The 22,488-nt window shown below is 44.8% G+C and overlaps 1 protein-coding gene across 4 annotated transcripts in view; it reads right to left on the bottom strand.

Annotated features, from left to right (window-relative positions):
• The window catches only part of LOC149340395 (kin of IRRE-like protein 2), a 402,153-nt gene that overhangs the window by 27,788 nt on the left and 351,877 nt on the right, over nucleotides 1–22,488 (bottom strand). For 2 of the 4 annotated variants that reach the window (XM_089549155.1, XM_089549156.1), the window contains exons 6-9: nucleotides 21,722–21,906; nucleotides 15,876–16,066; nucleotides 9,937–10,072; nucleotides 8,735–8,848 (exon numbers count right to left, since the gene is read on the bottom strand). In XM_089549155.1, the coding sequence (XP_089405281.1) occupies nucleotides 8,735–8,848; nucleotides 9,937–10,072; nucleotides 15,876–16,066; nucleotides 21,722–21,906 (626 nt within the window). Of the gene's footprint in view, nucleotides 1–7,564; nucleotides 7,784–8,332; nucleotides 8,458–8,734; nucleotides 8,849–9,936; nucleotides 10,073–15,875; nucleotides 16,067–21,721; nucleotides 21,907–22,488 lie in introns of those variants that run through there. The other 2 variants (XR_016283604.1, XM_089549158.1) reach the window with 2 other exon arrangements.

The following is a 22,488-nucleotide window of genomic DNA, read 5'->3' as shown; positions in this document are numbered from 1 at the left end:
AAGAGAGTGTGCATATTCTTTTCCTTCGCCGCTCGCCGCCCGCGTCCTTTCCGCGAGGCTTAACTCTAGTACTCCTAATCTGGTTTATCGCTCTTACTTTATGGCCTCTCTTCTCTTATCTAGAGGCTCACTTCCTTGGGTCTTGAATATTAGCCGCAAACTCACGACTTTTCTGCGTCGACAATATCGACCCTCTTACCGCTCTGCAGACGCAACGCATGATGTCGATCAATGGGCATCAAATAGGAAAAATTCTATTTACTGGCCTTTGAAGTCTAAGGATATAAAATCGACAAAACATGACTGCCATAAATTTGTCAACTGTTTATCTAGTAAAGAGAACAGAAATGTTTTCTAAACATGCACACGACGAAGAGAAATGCTGTACCGGTTCATGCGGATGACACTCAAAAAGCTTCATTCAGCATGATGTAGTTTGTACGCTCCAACGGCCTAAACACACATTAAAACTTTAACAGCTGACATGTGCCCAGTGTTACGGTACTGAAGACATACTATATTGGGTTATGCAGCTGGAAAAGCCTCCATGAGCTGTATGCACATGAAATAATTAGACATACGCTGGAAGCCCGCCCCTTGGGGCGAAGCTTCTGACACATCATTTTACGTACTTAGCAAAATCTAATTGTCACCCGCCGCTTGGCATGTCCAGTTGCGGAGCTTACTTGATGAACTAAATGTAGCGCGATACATCACAGTCCACACCTTGTAAGCTTACTTTAATTTGTACTTTGGTGCGAACGTGTAGTACACAGCAGCGAAAAACTCCACACCTAGCACTTCCGCGCCTTTCCTTTATTCTATCGAGCCTTTCCTTCCTTCTGTCGCTTTTTTTCTCTCCAAAGGTTTCTTGCGAGCAGTACTCTATTGAAAATTGGCTGTGCAGTTCAAGCTGATTGCATGCATTATTTTTCACAAAGCTCGATTGATGGGCCGTGATATCTAAATGAAAACTTGCTTAACTCATTAGCAATCTATTTATAGTTTAAGCTGTAGATTTGGCCAAATTGAAGTGGTGGGAAACAGACCCCGTGTGAGCGTAACGGGATACCCACGGTAGAAAAGTTACGTACGTCTTTCGAAAAATAAAATAAGAAAGGCAAGTTTTCAGCTCTAATTATCGTAAATCTCTGGAATGCTAGCTCATGGGGAGATCTCATCAAGTAGTTTCTTTTTTAAACCATTATAGTAGAGAAGGCAAAAAACGTTTTCAGAGCATTTGTCCATGCGAGGAGAACAATGGGGCGCTCCAGGAATTCTCTAATGCAGCTATCCAAGGAACCTTGAATGCACTTATTCAAGTTGTGCGCGGATCAAAAGCTAATGGCACATTTAGTTTTACTGCTCTTACCCGAGTGGTGACGAATGAGTGTCGAGGTTTGAGACAGACAGAGAATTAAATATTTTCGCAACTATGGAAAGTTAATGGCAAGTGCAGTTATCATTCAGTACCTGTGCCAAAACATGAGCGAAAGACGCCTCCGAAAATAAACGCAAAATTGACATCGACCGTCCTGAAACAAGAAGCGGAATATATAATATGCGTATCATGCAATATATGTGCGAAACATTGGCTAACGGATACTGATTGATCCGCAAACATCAAGATGATTACTTGCGCCGATTCATACATCTTTCTTGAATGTTCAGCAGAATGCGCAGCAATAATACGAGGGCGGTAACAGAGGAATAAAGCCCCCCCCCCCCCCCCCCCCCGACTTCAATGTAAGGCCTAAGAGTTTGCTAAACGCAGAAGCAGTGCGCAGTAGCAATGCTTAATTGGACAGACGTGGTGCCGATAGTATTAAAAATGGAGGCTGGTTTCTGCTAGTAGAATGACTTAATCATTTTCCTTACGCACTAGTCCACCCAAAACAAATCAAGTGCGATGAGCGGCCCCGATTTTCAAACAAAGACTTCGCCGTCTTAGTCCTTAATGCCCTACGCATGAAGCGTAGTGCCATTTAAAATGAGAAATGACATGCTATCATGAATTGATTGAACCACACTGGCTACTACGCGTGAACACATTTTTCATCGAGTATACTTAAAATTTACTCATTGTACTCTAAATCAAGATTTGATGAAGTGCACAAAAAACTATTCTAATCTCTTTCTTAAGGCACGATCCTTGACCATAATCATTAGCGCTGAGCTGTGAACAATGAAGTCCATATTAATCTACTTGGTTTGAAAAAGCCTTCACTGAAAGTGAGGCCACGTAGTAGAGGAACTGGGTGTGTGTCTTCCATTCCGCTGTCATAAAACGACACCCCTAAGAAACTGATAAAGGTAAGTACCGAGCCAGGCGAACTTTGTGGCGCTATTTGTGCGACATGCAGTGGCGTAGGAGAAAGCAGCTACTACACCTGTTTTCCTGTCATGCTTTCTTTTGCTGCCGTATAATTAAATTACGAGTTCTGGAAAACAAAATTCGCACTTAGCCTTCAAAGCTTGCCGGCTGCGATGTCTGCATCATAATTTTGCATAATTGGTTTGCATGTTAAAGGCTTAATTGAATGAATGTTTTATTGAACCCGTATGCTACATCTACATTGCCACTTTGGCGCTGGTATTCGCGGAAAACTCGCTTGCGACAGCGTAGTGAGCCCGCGGCCGAAATAGCTGCTTCAGAGGAAACAGATAACGGCGTAGGTGCGAGCGAGAAGGTTTCGACCAAAGAAATCACAAAAAACGAGCACAATGAACGACAAATTAGGTAAGAATGCCAAAAATTAAAGGATAACAGGGATATCATAGGACAAATAAAAAAAGTGACACTCACCTGGTACATTGAAGAACCAAAACATAATCCGCGCAAAAAGGGTTCGGCCGGGGACGTTGTCACAGGCAACACATGCAGAGCGGAACTCCGCTGTTTTTCAGCGCCAGGCAGAATGCTTCGCGCGATGCAGGCGTTTGGGCGAGTAGAGTGCACAAACAACAGCAATACCACTTACATGCGTTGCTCTTTGTGCGTTCTTAAAAAAAAGTGCTTAGTGAACGTAAAAGATTTCAGGAAAGCAACGTGCTTAAAACGCATGACACATAAAGGTAAACCACAACAAATAAATAACTAAAAGAGAAACAAGGAAGAGACGTGCATCACGACACCATACGTGGACTGTGTTGACAAGCGCACAGTGTCATGCACACGTTCAACGTGCGAAAGTCTGCGCGTTGAAGTGAAAAAAAAAAATGAACAAACCAGCGGGGTGAGTTGAAGCAGAGTGGCAATTTTTTCTGTCCCTTTTGCTTCAAGAAGAAAAAAGCAATGCGCGCCATGCGCGCAGATATACTGACTTGTCCGGAATTAATATATTACTTAACCCTGAAGGTCTTAATTACGATGACATCAGCAAAACGAGATTGCTTCTGGCTGAGGAATATAAATCATACTGTGCCCATAATATGCGCATTAAGGAACCTTTGATCTGAACACGTTCCATACGATGATTATTATATTATGTTCTTTAAGAAGCGAAATCCATAATACAGGCGACGTAAAAACAAAACGACTCAAGAATAACTGCCGTAATTTCCCAGACACTCAGATAATGAATTAACATGGCTATCATTGGTATGAAAGTAAACCGTTTAAGGATTGCTGTACACTGGTAGACGCGGAAAACAAGCTTGCATTCGTGAATGCAGTACGTACTCTAACGAAACCTCAAATCTCTGAGGAATATATTTCCTTTGAATGCTCAGACCCGCATATAAACGAACAAAACCTCTTCTCCATGTCTCTACTTCATTTTCTCGATTGACACCTTTGCCTGTCCAGCTGACCCGGCTTCTTTTTCAGCACGCAACATTTTCTTCCTGTTTTTAGGTTTCTGATACTCCAGTAGGTGCCGCTGCCGGTCTAGTCAGTTTGCGAAACCGTGTTGTTCGGCTTCGCCGTTTAGGATGATGACAGCTACACCATTTCACATGCTCGACATTGCTGCGCCGGAATGTTATCCCGAAAGGCCTACTTTTTTGTTGTCTGGATCATGAGGTTGTTCATTACAGCAACCAAAGACTCTTTATTTTAGGCATAAGTTTGCCAGCTTCGCGTCCGCAACGAAGCTCAACCCAATACCTGGAAAACAAAATGGCCTTTCTCAAGTGAACAACTGCTGGTCGCCATCCTGTGTCATTGTACTAATTTTTGAAGCGAAAAGCTTCACTAGGCTCGTTAACACCGCGCTTCGCGTGGGCCACCCCTGGGCGCCGCCGCGGCGCGCCCTTCCTCCTCCTCGCCACCACCTCCTTTCTCCTCCTCGCTACCTGTTTACCCTTCGCCGCTGCTAGCGCTTCTTATCGCGTTCTTATAGCGTTATCGCAAGGCGTTGCGATAACGCCCGAGCGGCGGCGGCGGACATAAAAGAAGCCGCGCGCCGCGGCGCGCGCTCCGTCGTTACTTCTCCTCCTCGCCATCGGTTAACCGCTTGGGACGGTTGGGACGGCGGTCTCCGTCCCAAGAGAAGGTTCTTTCGCAAATCGTTGCGAGAACGCACGCGTGAGCGGCGGCCGTAGAAGAGGCGCAGACATTCGCCATGGAAGGAAGAAAAGAAGACCCAGAAGTGGTAGCGAGGGAGTTGGCTGAAAATCTACACCGCTACCGTGGTGCTCCCAGTGCATTGTGCGCCAACTGCGACAGCCATGACGTCAAACAAAGGATAACTGCAGCTTTTCGCTTGTATATCCAGGCTTAACTGGAGCTGAGCCACTGCCAATTTTTTTCACGACCGGCGTGAGAGGAGGCTCGGCGACCTTCGTCACCGCGATAAAGAGATAGCTTGGATGTTCCACAGCTGAATAGCGGACACGATGCCTCACGCTAAGCGAAACTCAGGGTATGTTCAGTTTTTGTTCAATCCTCTGCTACTCCTACTCCCATTTCGTCCCTGCCTTCATAACGAAATTCCGGTGTTCAGCAGGAGTTAGGCAGTTACCGCGTATTTACATTCCTCATAACAGCCTCTTCCTCTTCAAAACGGAGATCGCAGCGTCGTTGTCCACGTACTCCTTACATATTGAAAACAGCAATTTGCTAGTTGTACCAAATGTCACTTCATAAAACATTCGCGCAACAGCAGTCCTCATAGTGCATACTGCATTTATATCAGTGGCCTGATGAGCGAGTGCTTGTATAATCTCCCGACAAAGGAGCGCTTGTAAGCAAGATCTTTTTTAGACACCTCGTTCTACGTTGGAAGGAAGTTGCAGCCTGCTTGAATACGTACTTTTATTCCATACACTTCAACCTTCGTCTCCGAGTGCGTCGCACGAATGGGTTCGTAGTTGCTTAGCCTTTGTTTATGCTTTGTTGCTAGGCAGATATCTTTTTTTATTCGAGAAGTCTGCCATGAGGCATAAGTTAAGAAAAAGGGGAGTGGAATGTAGGTTACAGAAAGTTAAAAGAAGGAGTGTAGACAAGTTTCGGCGAGGTAGTCGCATAGGCTGCTGGTGAAGTGATTGTCCATAGTCCACTTCACATAGTCCCCTACGCGGTTCCAGCACAGGCCGACCTCCCTGAGGAGCCGTTTTCTAATAGGGGCCGTCGCTGGGCAAGTCCACAACAGGTGCCGCACATCACAAATGTCCGGTGCAGCGCCGCAGTGAGGGCACCTGTCAGTTGCTGGCAGATATTTATCACCCCACCGATAACGGACAGATGGGGTCCGGGCCGCCCCTGCCCGAATCCGGCGCACTGATACCTCCTCCTGCCGAGTAAGACTACGGGGGAGAGGGTGCGAACACGAAATGCACGCAATTTATGTTATGCACGAAATTTGATGCGTATAATTGCCTCAAAACGCATATTATTCATGCTACTCGCGCTCATCTCAGTCAATAAAATGCTGCAATACGGCTAAGAGCATAGAGACACGAGTAATGAACTATAAGTATGCGATATCTGCCTAGCACGGAGCTAATTCCTCCGTGCTAGGCAGATATCGCATACTTATAGTTCATTACTCGTGTCTCCATGCTCTTAGCCGTATTGCAGCATTTTATTGACTGAGATGAGCGTGAGCAGCATGAATAATATGCGTTTTGAGGCAATTATACGCATCAAATTTCGTGCATAACATAAAGAATGCTTCTCTGCTAGCGTGCGACGATCGGTGGCGATAACGCCGTGGCCGAGAAAAGAGGCAAGCAAACATTTAATCTCTAGCGTCACATTTTTCTTTCAGCGCGACTTGCGCCCGAACCGAAGACGAAGATATTACTCGCGCGTCCTCGAAGCCTCGAGCCTATTTCCTCGCAGATTGCTTCAATGTGAGGCTCGCACTGGGTGCACAGAAAGAAACTCGTCGCATCGCGAGTGACATTCTCTGCTTGGTGTTGCTGCGTCAAGATGGGTACGGGTCCCGGTATTAAAATGCGACTCGCTGAAGAGACGGAGATGACACAAAGCAATAAGACAGCACCGAATGGAAAACGCATTCGGAAATCTTGGTTTCAGATTGGCGATCCAAAATGCATAGCTTCAGTCTCAGCGGACGCAGAATACCAGCAGGCAGAGAAATATAACCAGTATTACAAAAAGAAAAAAACACGGCACTATTTTACGCCTGACTGCTGTTTCGACCGTGACTCCAGACGCGTGGGCTAGACTGAACGCGATCGGACGAATGGCGACAAGCTTGTACCGGAAGCAATTCTGCTGCATAGAAGTAGATACGCAATAGAGTATATATTAAAAAACCAAGTAACAGAAAAAAAGAGTTATTGGTCAAAAGGCGTTCAGTAAAGCTTATTGTAACATCGCGCAAGGGCTGTACATCAAAAGGGCGATTGCTTTTTGCGGCAAGAATGCCTCAGAACCTCTAACAATTCTCGTGCAGTAATATAGCTCTGTATCAGTAGCATTGCTTAGTAAATGCCGAGTAAGCATATGTTTAAATATAGATCTTAGCTAAAATATGCGCACCAACCCAAAATAACAGCAAAACACTGACATTCCACGCTTTCGAAGTGTGCTTTTTGATATTCCTTTGCACTTATTACCCCGTTTTTTGCAGCATATGAGCAGCTATGCGGCAGCTATGAATTTAATACGTTTCCTTTGCTGAGAGTGAATCTGAGTGACGCAAATAGCCATGCTAAAGAGGCTAATGCACTATCCATGTCAGTCAAAAATAAGAGTCACTACAGCTGTAAAAATAATCACTCTCGTTTATGCAATTTTAATTTTTCCGAGATTGCCCCTAATGATCCTGAATGATGTCTTAGTGTGAGCAGTAGTCATGCAGTTCACGCAGGTCTCACATTTCTTTCAAATTGGCTTATCTCCTACTAGCTCAAAAAAAGTGCATCAGCAATTAAAACAAGCAAGATAGGCAGTTTCTGCGCCAAATAAAAAGTATTTAAAGAGAAATACAACCCTGCCAGTTATATAAATGCACACAACGATATTTCAAGAAAATATAAGGTGACCAAAAATATAAGATAATGATGACCAGAAAATACAAGCTACAGAGATGATCACAGTATTATAAACGTACAGAGAAAATTAATCTTTCTGGTAAAACTTTTCTTATGCTCCTTACGATCATCTTTTATTCTCTCTCAAAAGTTCATAAACCTAAGTAAAGGTAACCACTCAACCACATCCCATTTGGGCGCTGACACTGCGTGTTGTTATGGTATGTCGCTTTGTCGTCTTGATTCCCACTTTGTCTTCAGTGATGAAAGCGCATGTGTTCCATATATTACAAAAAGGTCCATGCGTGCACAGTTTTTGTGTCATTTTAAACAGTCCCTGTGTACAAGAAACAAAAGTTCATGACGAAATTCAGTGGTGCTGCAACAGCAGATATTGCAGATTTATTTTGCTAACCCTTTCAGGATAGTTTTATTTGAAATAGTTATTTCTTATGATGTGACAAATTTTTCTTCACTGATCTTAATAAGTATAATAAAAAACTTCATTATATTGTTAGTGTCAGATATAGAAATATTCAACTGGTTTTTAGCGTTAAAATTTGTCTAAATAATACTTTCTCTACCTTTCTGACAGTATGTAACATATAGAGGTCTGAACAAACCAGTCTAGAATAAAATAGGATTTCTATCCTTGGCAAGTTTTGTGCATAACGTAAAAAACATTGCAGTGTTATTCATCCCTATTCAATTTATTCAACCTTCTTGACTCCAGGAATCATATTTGATATTATTAGCGGGTTTGTCTGTACTGCACACCACGTAACTTATAGAAAAAACACCAACATTCTCATTATTTATTTCTCCTAATCTATTTATTACAAAATGCACTCTGACTGCCCAACATTATCACAGAAAAGACACTTACACTTTCACATAGCTGCAGCTTTAGTTGGCCTGTAATTTCAAGTGTAAGCTGCACTTTGACTTATTTATGAATATTACCAAGTCCTTGCATATTTATGTTTTCTTGGCACTCCATAACCTTGCGGCCTGGTGATTACAGACACAAGAGTAAATGTGGTTAAAATAGTTCTAAGGCCTGCCAATGACTATTTACAAGGAAGGAATCAGAGGTCTTGTACTAGAGGCAGGACAGGTGCACAGAACTGGGCAAGCATACTGTATACAACAAGATTTAAAACATCACAGCACATTTTTTTCACTCATACCCCACTCACCAAAGCACAGGTGCCAGTAAACTTTCAAGAATTATGATATATTGTTATACTGACGGAGGGGAACGCGTAAAATGAATTGCGGTACTCACGTCTGAAACACATCTTCTCAGACCTCACGAGGTACACGAAGAGGGTTAGGAAGACAATAAGGAAGACAACGCCGCCCACAGCAATAGCAATGACCAGTGTCATAGCCAGTGGTTCTGTAAAAAACAAACAGGTAGAATTTTAGGTATTAGCCAAGTATACTGAAATAATCTAAAATCAGATCCTGTTATGTTTTATATGAAAGGCGTTATCTCCAACAATCAAAAATAGTTATTTGCTGTCATGGCATAAAATACACTCATCATGACCAGCACGTGTAAAATGCCATTGTTAAAGCAACATTACGGTATATGAGAAAGATTGTGGGTGGCACATCTGAACACAGGTAAATGTGCCTTCCATTGTTCCATTGGCCATGGGCTTTCATAAATATTCACTGTTCATTCAAGAAACCCTGGAATGCTTCCATACATCTATTGTTCACAAAATGCATGAACTGATGAATAGGAAAGTGTTTCAACGAACTATGTTTTACGTGTCTACAGCAAAAACAGTTAGAAAGGAACTGTTTTTCTTGTTTATGCATACAATCCTCATTCCTAGAGAGCATCTCTTAATCTACAAAATAAATTATGTGTAGGCGAAAAGGCCTCTTTTTAATTAAATAAACTCTGAGGAGTACAAAGGACGCTTTCTTATCCTTAAAAGACGCCTGTGGTAATGCATGCAGGATTAAGTAGAAGTAGATTAAGTAGAAATTCATTGCCTGTCACCTTCTTTCTGCCTCTAGGATTCGTGCATTATTTTGTTCAGCAAGTCAAACCTCTGAGCGAAAACGAAAACCAAGGTTATATTGGAAGAAACAAACAGACAACGCGTTTAGGTTTAAGAAAGATAGCTTTTGTCTGTCGCACAACAGCTACCCCTGCAGCGGTAGCAAATGGAATGGTAGAAAATCCACACAATGCACAGCGCAGCTTTCGACGATAGTTCCAAATGTTCAAGCTTGTGCACGAGCCTAATAGATTATTTCTACTGGCTAAAGGAACGAAGAAACGGGCGATAAAGGCCAGTTTGACTCATCTGTATTTATATTTTCTTTTTTGACAGTGGGGTACTTAACTGCACAAACAAACCTCCGGCACAAGATCGAGAAAAGCATACTACTGCCACTAATGCCATCAACATTAGATCACGCAGCATGCGCGTAGAAAAACCGGTGGCTTAGTTCGTCGGTACGTACCCTTGACTTCTAAGGCCACCGAGTAAGAAGTCTTGCCCTTTTCGTTCTCCACGAACAACGTGAACTTGCGGGAGTCGTCGCTCTCGACTTTCTGGATGAGCAGGCGAGACTCGTAGCAGTCCTCGAGCTCTTCGTCCTGATGCGCAAAGTGAAAGAAAACAGAAGCAAACACGTAGAATGACATTAAAGCCATTTCGCCAAAGAAAAAAAAAGAACAGAGAATGTTTTCTGCATCGAAATCAGTGGGAAAGCACGGATTAGTGCCACATAGAAGACGACGATGAGCGGGCAGTGTCGCGGGACAGAGAGCTCGGAGAGCTCGCGCTTCTCGGACATGGAATCGGCACGAGACAATTTTAAGGCGAAAGTACAGCCACTGTAGCGAAAGCCTTTCATGGCTCATACTATCGTTCGTTAGCAGAGGGTGTCACACCGTTGGCAGCGTTTAACTCGTGTTAACTCGGGAACTAACAAGATAGGAGAAAACGAATGGCTGGTTGGATGAATGGAAACAACTTTATTAAAAAAAAAATCTTCCAGGGTGGTCCCCTACTGGTCCAGGAGTCCACAGGCTTGTGCTTCACGTAAAGCCCGATCCACCAGCCATTTCTGGTTGGCGGGCTGAGCGGTCCGTAAAGCAGCCTCCCAGGAAGAATGAGTGATTTTGGGGATGGGGGGTACTGCCTTTAGGGAAAGACATTCCCAAAGGTAGTGGAAAAGTGTGGATCTGGGCACGCCACAGGTGGAAAGGTGGGGTGAAAGGAGGAAAGGTGGGGTGAAAGCATGAGACGGTGGGGTGAAATAAAGCAGCCTGTCTGTAATTGTCACCATGTGGCGCTGGATAAGGGCGACAAGGTACTTTGGGCTGGTGGCAGAGGAGGAAAAAATAAACCTAGAAGCCAAGCTTGATGACTGCAGATTAATTAGTTAATTAATTATAGGCAAAAATGTCGGAATTGCGTCGAAATAGCGCGGACGTCGATATAGCCACGGGAACAGTGTGACGTCACATCCACCGGATGTCGTCACGGCATAGTGCAAATTATCACAGAACGGTCGGAAAACGTCAGATTTGTGTCAAATTAGATGGAAAAATGTGTAATTAAGCGTAATTAACACTTAATGTCCCCGAAAGATGTATAATTGGGGTATCGAGATAGCCACGGGAACGGTGTGACGTCACATCCACTGGAAGTCGTCACGGCATGGTGTCCTCGGCTTTCGCCTCCCAACACTGTAGTTGCCAAAGTGTCCTCGCAATTTTCCTCGGGTCAGAACCTCCGGATTATTGCTTTCGCACTAAAACAGTGCCGTTGAGTACGACCCCACACTATCTGCTGTAGGCGAAGCTCGCGGAGTTGTTATATGCTGAGCCGAACAGCGAGCTTCGCGGCATTAAACACGACGCAGTCACCATTCTCTTAGACAGCCGTCATTGCGATGTAGCTGCACGTCGCCATAGGTGCTGAAAGCAACAGTGAATCATGAAGGGCATTTTACAAAGAACGTGTTTCAATTCAATTCAGACAAGATTATATTCAGGACCACGCAATATAAGAAACGCAGCAGTACATTGAAACAGCAGTCCGTGGTAAACGTATGTACCGTCAGAAAACAAAGACATGCTTGTTTATTTGGGAAGTAATGCCTGAATCATTCTGCCTGAGCGCCTCCAAGTATGACAGCTGAATATGTACTGCGCCGCAGGAAGCCTTACTTTCCATGGCATTTAAACTGGGGCTTCTCCAAGAATTGAAACTAGGCGGGCGGGTATCGAGCGCAGATGAGAAGTGATAGTAATTTTAATCTACTATCTATTTAGCGATGTGTCGCCTAGGACTGGTAACGATTATGACTCCAACATTCATGAGAATGACTGTGAACGTTAATTCACTTTACACAAGGACTATATACTTCATTTGAGCCAATTAGAACGGCACGCGCTGCAAAGAGTGTTCCTCCGCGCCCCTCACTCCTCTACTGGTGGCGCCATCAGCGTGAAGCAAAGAGCACCAGTGTCCAGCCCGCCGGCTCGGCGATGTTTACGAATTGCGGCCCTGCCACTTTGTAGCAGACTTCCGCAGTGCAGTGCTCGGTGCGGGCTTTCTCTGCTAATTTAACAGTGGATAAAACACTCGCTGTACATCCCAAGCTACCCCTGCTCATATATTTCAGGGACTGTTTGCTGTCTTCCTAGGTCCTGATAGTACGAGAGAGCTCTACTTTTCACAGTGTTGCACACGACTAGTGAGATGAAGTATAAAGTCGTGTTTATGAACAGACAAAACTAAAGAACAATGGCTACATAAAATGCGTCGGGAATGTACGGGGCATTTTAGACTACTATAAAAAAATCCTTATAAAAAAACAAACTGTTCAACACTACTCGCTTAACGCAGACGGGAAAACCGCTGTGAAACGTTAGTGAAAGTGGTGGTTTCTTCCACCACAAGCCAGCTATGAACGACGTGTTCATCGCGTACGTGCCATTCTTCCGGCGTTATTAAACAAAATTCTCGGTCGTGCGTAAAAAATAGAAAGCTTGTTACGAGTTAAGAAGCTGCCTTGAGAAAACAAGGGGGTGTGTACACTGCCTTTAAGGGGTGTGCAAAGAAATCGCCGCTTCAAAAGTAGAACTGTGGAATGATGCTAAGAAGAGCAGGGGACAATTAGTTGTTCCTTGCGGGTCACTTATGTCAATTAATGTCCTTGGTATTAAACCTGATTTCTTGACAGGCCCCAGACAAGTTAGGGTTATGCTTGCGTAAAATATGAATACTGCATCTACTTCCGCATTGTGTACAGAAAAATGAGCGCATAAGCTAGATAATTTTAATGTATTGGAGATTAGATAACTGAAACAGCCCAATTGTTCTCCTTTGACATGATATTTTTACGGAGACCATCAGTTAAGGCTTATTTACAACGGTCCATCTATATGGGCGAGCGACGTGGGCATAAAAAAAATATATCTGTGAACCTAATAATATTCCTCGCAATCACACTTCCCCGCTGAGCAGGTGGGCATCTCACAAATAAAACTTTACCTTCCGAGTAAAATTTCAGTGGCAAGCCAAGAGGTTTATAATTTTGTTCGACCCTGTATAATGTGCGCCACCCGCTTTAGTAATCTGAGCGGGAAGGCAAAGTGAGCGAAGGTTTCGGTTAGTTTAAAGTGCGATAAAGAACAACAAAGAATAGCAAGTGCACGCAATCTTTACACGTAAGGAAAATGCTGACTCTAGAGAATACGTTATGGGCCTTTACTACGTTCTCTTGCTGCATGTGACCTGCTGAATCAACGAAGTAAAACTTTTCGTGGCAACCACTTGCTAAACCTGAACTTCGCGCACCCACGCCAGCATGTCATCATGAGAATATTCATCGATTTTTTTTTTGTTTTTTTTTCTGCTTGCAACATATTGAAAATCTTGTGAACCACGCACACGTATATATTGTTAAAGGCATTTTATCTGGCTCGCAAAGATTAGAAAATACGTACCGCGACAATAAATACAGAAATTTCAAGAATAAGCGTAGGGAAGAAGCTTCGCTGTTCTTTAGAAAGTCAACAGGCCGGGTTTTAATCTCTTCCCACTTTCTTGGTGCGCCATCGGGAAGAGCTTGCGCAGCGATGAATTATTCATGCGCCGCGCGAAAGCAGTGTGGCTGACTCCGCGTGCTAGTCGAACGTGAACAAATCTCCGGTTTCCCAACATTCGTCTCTAAGCCCCTCACATCCTGCATTTCTGACTTGGGTAAAAGAAAACTAGCGAACCAAACGGCAACGAGATTGGAGCGGGGCCGCAAAAAAAGAAAAGCAAAAAACGACGTAAACACTATATTGCAAGCGCGTAGATGCGAGCCAGTCGTGTTCGTTCATCGATCTGAAGTCTAAAACCCTCCCTACCGTCAGTGTTCAGTGATAAGATTCTTTCTTGTTATTGCCCGCGAGGCGCGCTCATGACAGAATAAAAAGAAGACATCGTTTTGTTTTCCTTACCAATAACTGAATTAAATTGAATACATTCATGACAATAGAGCCTTCCTGATTTCAGTTTAAGTGAGAATTATAGATTTTGAACACGTCTTAAGAGAAGATATATTACGCATAAAATCGAAAAACGGGTGAACGGGTGAAATTCACGGCCGTACTTAAAATGACTTTCATAGGTACGCTGAATTTATTTACTGAAGAATGAACGCGACGGATGACAGTACAAAGGCCACTCAAAACACTGTTGGTTTGTCCATTGATTCGTTACTGCTTTTTCATTAAACTTTGCTGACTATGGCACTCGGTCCACAATTCCGGTCGTTTATTAACAGAACGCCTGATATCGACGGCTGAGGCCTATGTGAAAAGCAAAGCATGAATCGGCTATTCACACTTCCGAGCCCAGGCCTGGCGAACAGACTATGCCTCGGCTGTTAGCGAAGGCTGTGCGCACAGCACAGCATGCTTCGGCTGTTCGCACCTTCAAGCCATGCACTTGGTCAGTTCTGTAAACACTATAGACCTAGAAACTACTTAATATTTTGAAACTACGAAGATCGCTGCAGTGCCAGTTGTTGCATGTTTATATATGGTTCAAAAACCGAATAAAACGACGCTTAGCAGTAAACACGTAGATGGTTCCTGACTAATAAATAACTTTTGATACTAGGAAAACAATTTAGGAGGTGTGCATTTCAAGCACTTGGCCAGTGTTCATCTACGAGCAACTGGAAAAATAAAAAAGACGTGCAAAGCACAAACAAAAAACTAATTTTAAAGCAAGCAAACTGGCAAGTCTTGAAACACAGTGCCTAAATACAGGGGTCAATTACGCTCCTAATGACGATTGATTACTTCTGCTGGAAACGTGACTGATTGAGGCGTTAATGAATAAAGAAACAAGCATTAAATGCATTAGCGCGCCATTAAAGAACCAGTTAATGACAAAGCCCAGAAAAAGGTGCTGCTACATACATAGCTAAAACCCTTTTTAAAATAAAACTAGAAGCCTATCTAAACTATGCTCGGATTATGTATTTGTTCACGTGCAGTTTAGGATGTACCCATGCTTAAAAATGTATTTCAGTTTAGTATTGCTCAAATTAGATGAGGGCACACACATTATTAAGGCGAAAGCCTTTAATGCCTCATCGTTGTCGACAGAAGGTTCTCAGCACAGGTGTCACGCTTTTCTAGTCACACCAGAAAAAAAAATCTTTGTGCACGATGGGATTCGAACCACCGTCCTTCGGTTCCGCAGCCGAGCATGCTAAAAGAAAATGGCTACGCTAGTTCCTGCCAACGCATAAGTAGTTCTCCTTGTCTAGGACGCTGGAAAGTGTTTGCAGAAAGGCGTCGAATCAGACGGATTCCTCCCAAACACATTCCAGTGTCGCCAGCATTTAAGATTCACAAGCAATTGTGTGCTTAATTAACATTGTAACCACACATCAGTGACACAAGCAGCAACACCGCACTAAACGCATTCGCCTCATTGCACTTTAGGTCAACAAAGTCCCTCCCCCCTCTCCCCCCCCCCCCCCCCCCCCCCCCCCTGAATTTTAGCTACAAAGGATTCCTCCTGGCAAATGGTATATATTTAGAGCGTTTAAACCGGATAAACTATAAATACGCAGTAAAAATACTTTTTTTTTTTCGTTTCAATTTGAACACCCCTTCTGCAGCCGCGCATTACAGTCGTAAACGTAACGTCAAAGTGTTTCCAAGGATTTGCTCTTTCGGATGTGTTATCCTCTCAGCTTCCAGGTTTAACAAAAGAGCGGATTTTATTACGCGCAGCAATTCGCACAGTGTTTCAAACCCAGTGATTTATGTTCACCTACATGCGCGGATTGCCTATCGAGGGAATATATGCGTTAGACCGGACAACTGGAGCTGACTCAAAAGTAAGTGGACAAAAAGGCTAGAATGGGCGCCTCACCGACAGCAGGGGCTCGGCCACGAAGCGTCCGAGGGCACTGCCCGTCTTGAGCTTGTAGGAGCCCCAGCTCCAGTAGGTCTCCACTGGTTTGGGGTCGGCGCAGAACACCACCGTGACCGCAGCGTCTTCCTCCTTGCTGGCCTCGACCACGGCTCGGGTCTTGCTGCTCTCCAGCATCACTTGCGGTGGGCCTACAATGCACCGAAGAGGAGAAAAGAAAAAAAAAACGAATAATAAGGTCTGTATCAAGGCCAGCATGAGAATCAGAAGCGTCGCTCCTCAAGGCAACAACGCCCTAAACGGGCTCTGAAATGATTTCGATGGTCAGATTCAAATCAAATGAATATGCAAAGAAGGCCTCTCTAAGTATTCCAGTCAAATTTAAAATCTTTGCATCGACCCAATAATTCACAAACAATTTTTTTTTGCAATTGCTGCTCGCTACTAGGGCGACACCTCACCGCGCGTTCATAGCCGTCCTTGCCCATTCGACGTAAAGTGAGCAATCTGGACAAGCCTTCTCAACGGGCGCGCCCAAGTGACGTGGGCGGGATGGGGTGCGGAGGTTTGCAGCCGGACTTCTTTCTTAGTTTTTTCTTCCGCTCCAGAGTGTATGAGTTGAGGTTGAAAGGGAGGGCATAATTTTAGTGTCACAGCGTTAGAAGCCTCGTCGGGAGAAAAATACGTCGTTGATCACATAATTGCCAGGACCGAAAGTGACGTCACCACACCGTAAGTAAAGAAAAAAATTGGCAGTGGTTTAGCTCTGGTTAAACCTGGAGGATTGCGAAAGCAACGAGAAGAGAGAGAGGGGCCACGGAGAGCGCGCGGCAGCGGTGGCGACCCCGGTACGCTAGCTATGCGCCGCTCCTGCGCATGCGCAACTGGCGAGCGCGGTGGGGCACTGCTGAGTCACCCACGCAGCGACGGCGGCGGCGGCGCGCTAGCTGCGCGCCGTGTGACGTCACTGGTCTTCGCGCATGCGCAGTATGGATATTCGTCAGCTCCGCGAAATGGCTCGGCTACTCGTGTAGTGTTACTTTCGCAACAAAACTATACTTTTCGATGTAGCTTAATAGCGTCTGTGTTGCCGCCTCTACACACCTTCGAGGAAAAATCTAACCACCGGCCAGAGGATGGGAAGAGATGTCTGGTTGCGTGCAGACAGATGTGAAGCGGTCCGCAAACGCAACCATGAAAGAATCACACGAAACTCAATGTAAAGGCATGAGCAGCTTCTAATGCTGATGCACTGCCTATACGTACTGTAATTAGGTGTCCCAGCGAATTTATTAATCGCTGATATCACGGCGGTGCGGTGACGAGTGATGGGATATCGATCACTCGTGTGCTTTTCTGAACCTGAGTAAACACCATTTCATGGTCCCTTTGACCTTTTTCAAAATAGCTAACTCAGTTGTTGATGTGTCCCTTGCTACGCCGCGTGTACATGTTCCTATATAAGTCTGCGGAATCTACCTCAGACAAAAAGAACCCGAAGGCGACGAAGTCGAATTCATTCTGTCATCTGAGCGGTTGGAACTGCTCACTTGACATAAATTTCAACAAGAACAGATATAAAATATGTAACCAGAAAAGGATCGAAGAACACTGTCTCGTCCTTCAGCGCTTGCTGTAGCGCTGTCATTGATTAATTTCAGTTATTAGCATAGCTGTGGACTTCACCAACACTATCACAACTGAAGGCTGTTAAAATCTATTTTACCGTAAAAAAAATTTAGTCAAGGAGACCCACACAGCAAGTGAATGAAAAAGTTCTTGGAAGAGTATTTTCTTTAATGTTACAGTCAGTTAAGAACTGTGCAGCCTTGCTCAGCGGATGGGAGTTTCCTTTTTTATTTTAACCGGCGTTTAAACAAAAATACTCGCTTGTGCAGTAAAATTCTCACAATACACAAAGGAAAGGTCTGCGAATTCGCTGCAGAATGCACACATGTGCACTAAAAAACACAAAAACTCCGAGGCGATCTGTCAGCTGAATCCATGGTGACATGTTGATCCCTTTAATATATGGCAGCAACGCACGTTACCGGTATTACGTATTCCCTCTCCAGCTTTCCTGACCGAGCTTAACAATGATGAAAGCGGGGCACCCATACGGGGTAATTTCTGCCAAGCATTCAAAGTACTACCTACATTTTTCACTTGCGATAACAAAATGCAGCGAGGAGCAGTGCGCAATATTTATCTTACCAGCATCTATTCAAAACCCAGATACCGCCAGTGCCATTTGGTCGCAATTTCATAACGTTCTCTTAATACGGGCGCTTCAGAATGCTGCCCTCTCGGGGAAACATAAACCGCGCTCATTTCCAGCTGCTTCGTTCGCGCATTACGAGACAGGGTAAACACGCCTAGCACGCCGACGGCGCCCGCGGCAAAGAGCTTACAGTTTCCAGCACGCGCTCCAAATGAAAATATGGCTGGGGCGAAGAGATGTCGTTTGAAAAATGCTCGAGTATGCACGAAGCATTCGAAACGCGCTCAGGAGGGGAGAATTTGCACTTCCGGCCGTTTTATAATCCCCGCGTACATGTGCGATCACGGTCCCCACTTTAGAACAGCTACGATGCGGTCGGGAAATTTGCATGGACAGCCCGAGGCGCAATTACGCCGTGCCATCCGCGGCCGAGAGGCGCGGACAGCGAGATGAAATAAAGCGCACAAGAGACAATGGATATATATATATATATATATATATATATATATATATATATATATATATATATATATATATATATATATATATATATATATATATATATATATATATATATATATATATATACACACATCCGTATACACGTGGAAGTGGTCAGCGTGCAACCACCGAAGCCGCTCCGCAAGCTAACGATGCTTTAATGGCAGCAGCAAGGATGACTGCCGGTAACGACGGCGGCGGACGGATGTACTTTTGGCGTGACTCTCGACTGAGCTTTTTCTGCCCAACCGTTGTTTGCGTTCAGAGCCTTCATTAGCGATATTTCTTCGTTAGACGGCGCAAATATCGCGAAGCAGTAACCGTTGGTCCAATAAAGAAATGCCAGCTCGTGCAGTTTTAAGAACAATTTAGGTGCAGCGTTATTATTCCTGAAGTTGTGGTTCGTTCAGTTGACCCATTGGATTTGCTTCAGCTGCTTTGTGCTCTGCGGTTGCCGGCATTCCGACCTTTTCTAACCCCTAACAGCGCTATCGCTTTGATGAAAACATGTTTTCATTTATTTTCTCTCGTTGCCAGAACTGACGGTATACGGGATTAAATGCACCGCTTTAACCGTGTTACCGCGTGTAGCGAAAGAGCGTTCGCGGAACTTACTCGGCTACTTTCACGCTTCGCGAGCACGTGAAAACAACTACAACCGATTGCCGCACGCCACCCGCGTAAGAGCAACGGAAAAGTTGTGCGCAGTTGCGCGCGCCTCATTAAATGCGGGCGAAGCACGGCGATGCGGCTGATATATTCGAAAGCGCGTCGCCACAACGCGCATCGCGCTCCGTATGCAAAGTATGTGCACCGAGGGCGCGCGCGATTCCAGCACCAACTTCTCTGAGGACATTGCTTTCCAAGCGGAAGGAATGGAGAGGTGAAGCAAGCAAGTTACTCGGCTCTGCATTGATCCCAGTCGATCGATTGCTCCGCTGACAAGGGATCGAAAAGCGAACTGCTACTCTTGAAGCATGCTGCATTCGGTGCCAAGTGCTCCGTTCATCGTTTCATCGATAGGAATCCTGCCTTATCCTCTCGTTTTGTTTTTTTCCTCGACTCTGCGACGTAAACAGCAGGTACCAGCGCAACGAAGATCAATTTGGAAGCCAAAACTACAAAGGCTAAGGATGCTGCAGCATAGGGACAGTGAGGGAAGGAACATATTAAAGAGACCCTGAGGGCAAATTGAAGTTGGCCCGGATGGATAGACTACCGCGTTCTAATCGCAAAGAAATCACTCTCGCTGAAAACGGAGCTTTTATATGCTAAAATATACCAATAAACAAATTACAGATGTCGCCATCGCCGGCCGATTTCGCAAGTAAACTGCGGTGCGTAGACACAATTCTTTGGCGCGGAGCACAGATGCTAGGCTACCAGCGATTCAGTTCAAAACGACAGTCACAGAGCCTTTTTTAGGTGTAGACGACACGAGTTTGAATCAGAGGGCAGGAAAGGTCTTAAATCACATTTTCTCAGAAATAAGTGTTTTTCCCTTCAAGCTTCTTTCCCGTTCTACAAATTGCAACGTCCCGGATTCGACCAAAGCCCAAATGCTATTCCCTTTCAACTGTCGAGCTTTAAATCCTGACAACTCTGCCCGCGTAGCATACGAGACTTTAACTGAACTTACTCTACGCTTACGTTCAATGACGCACACTGCACTCACGTCATAGCAAGTCCTTCTATTAATTCTAACGTATAAACGCCTCGAAAGCGTCTACTAGACGTGAAAATACTATATCATTAAGATATAATTCTTCGACTCCAAACAATGCCCCGCAACCTCGCGCACTTCGTTGCTTGCTCAGAATATCCTTTGCCTGTGGTGCTTGACAAAAGCATTCTTCCAGGTCAACGGTCCCGGGAGAGCACTCCACAGCAATAAAGTAAGCCTAGCGTGTCAGCGCAGAGTTGGGATTACTATCCTGAGTGCAAGGACAAAGCTTCTATTCTTCGCTTTCAAATACGCCGCGGCGCACAGCCATACTCAGGTAATACACACACTCTTCTTGCAACGAGGCCGAGATAATATCGCTATTCTATTACAGTCCTCTCTTTCCTTCAGCCATTTGCTGACGCCCCGCCACGCCGTCGCTATCGCTGACTTAACTAGCCGGCGTGGCGCATGATAACAACTGAACAGAATCGAAATATTAGAGATCACTGCGGCGACGCGCATTGGGACGCCTCCTTGGCACTCGTCGCCTCTCTTTGCCTCTGTTGATCATTTTCTTTTTGTTTGTCAATTAATTTTACCTACTGAGATAGCATTATTATCTTATGCTTCATTTAAATATTGATTTATTTCCTCTTATTATACGTTCTTTCATCGCAATCAACCATTTTGATTTCTCAAACTCGGCGCCGTGGTTGCTTTCCCTTCCACTATATCCCCGTCCAGCCTATTCAACCGTCCAATGGGTTTTCCTGATAATTAATTAACTAATTAATCTATGTCAATGAAATTTTTTGTTCGATTTATTATCCCTCATCAAATACATTTCAATTCCTTTCAAAGTTTATTTCACGCCTTTGCCTACTTTCTCACTATTTTGCCGTCCAAGGCTGTTTTCCCGTACACTCGCTATATCGATGTCCCCGCTACTTCGACGTTTCCTAGACATTTTTGGCTCTGGTTAATTAACTAATTATCCTATCGACAATGTTTTTTTGCGCAGCATCCTCACACCGCCCTCTACCAATCACAGCCATTCGTTTGATGCTACCTCTTCTGAGAACGTCCCAACTGCTGCGGACGCATTTTGCGGACACATTTTACGGACACGTTTTACGGACAGGTTTTACGCACACGTTTTACGGATACGTTTACGGACACGTTTTACGGACTCGTGTTACGGACACCTTTTGCGGACACGGTTTACGGACACGTTTACGGACACCTTTTGCGGACACGTTTTGCGGACACGTTTTGCGGACACGTTTTGCGGACACGTTTTGCGGACACGTTTTGCGAACACGTTTCACGGACACGTCTTACGGACACGTTTTGGTGACACTTCCCCGCCGACATTGCCTAGAAATGCTTTCGCATTAAAAAAAAAGAACCATCACATCACACTGGTCCAGGCCTGCCAGGCGGTCACGCTATACGCACCTCGGATGTCGATGCGCACTTCGGGCGATTGGACTCGGTAAGGCTGGTTCTTGACCACGTTGCTGGCCTCGCACCTGTAGACGCCCTGGTGGCTGTAACTGGCGTTGGCTACCGTCAGCGTGGCGTTGCGGCCGCGGATGTTCCACACGTTGCGGTCCCGGCCGTTCTGCTGGAGCCACGTGATCCTGGGGAAGTGGTGTCGGAAGGCACGCGTGGTCAGACGCCGTACGGAAAGAACTCTAGCTTCCTGCTCACTGAACATCAAAACGTTCAAAATGTGTCGTCCAACTACCTCAACGACATTAGCCCCGTCTTAAAACTTCCAGTCGCGCAAAGCTCCATGAGGAAAAAGGCATCAAGACAGCACTGCTGATTTCATTTTCGTGCATACGTTTGACCAGCGTGAACGCTGAGCTGAAAGCTCTGCGTTTGTCAACCAGTTCAAATATAGAGATGATTAGTAAAAAAACTGCTTTCCGCCGGTCGGCCTAAGAAAATTCTGGTAGGCTATGACGTTAATCACAGGCAGCTTTCAATCATGGACATCAAATGTCCATGCTTTGCGAAAGCTTTACCTTCCGAGCTCGTCCTTGCTACGTATTGCTGCTTAGGGGACAATACTCCTGGATAGCACCTCAATATGATTTGCAACACCTCTGGAGTGGACCAACTGAGGATTTCGCTTTACAGTAAAACAGTCCGCCCTTACGCAGAAAACACCCGAACTGCCCAAACATTCAGTGTACTTTGTTTTTTGCATCAATGGC

Source organism: Amblyomma mixtum, chromosome 6 (genome assembly GCF_055824585.1).
Source record: "Amblyomma mixtum isolate Tamu chromosome 6, ASM5582458v1, whole genome shotgun sequence".
In the NCBI taxonomy this organism is placed as follows: Eukaryota; Metazoa; Arthropoda; class Arachnida; order Ixodida; family Ixodidae; genus Amblyomma; species Amblyomma mixtum.
This window is presented reverse-complemented; position numbering and strand designations above follow the sequence as displayed.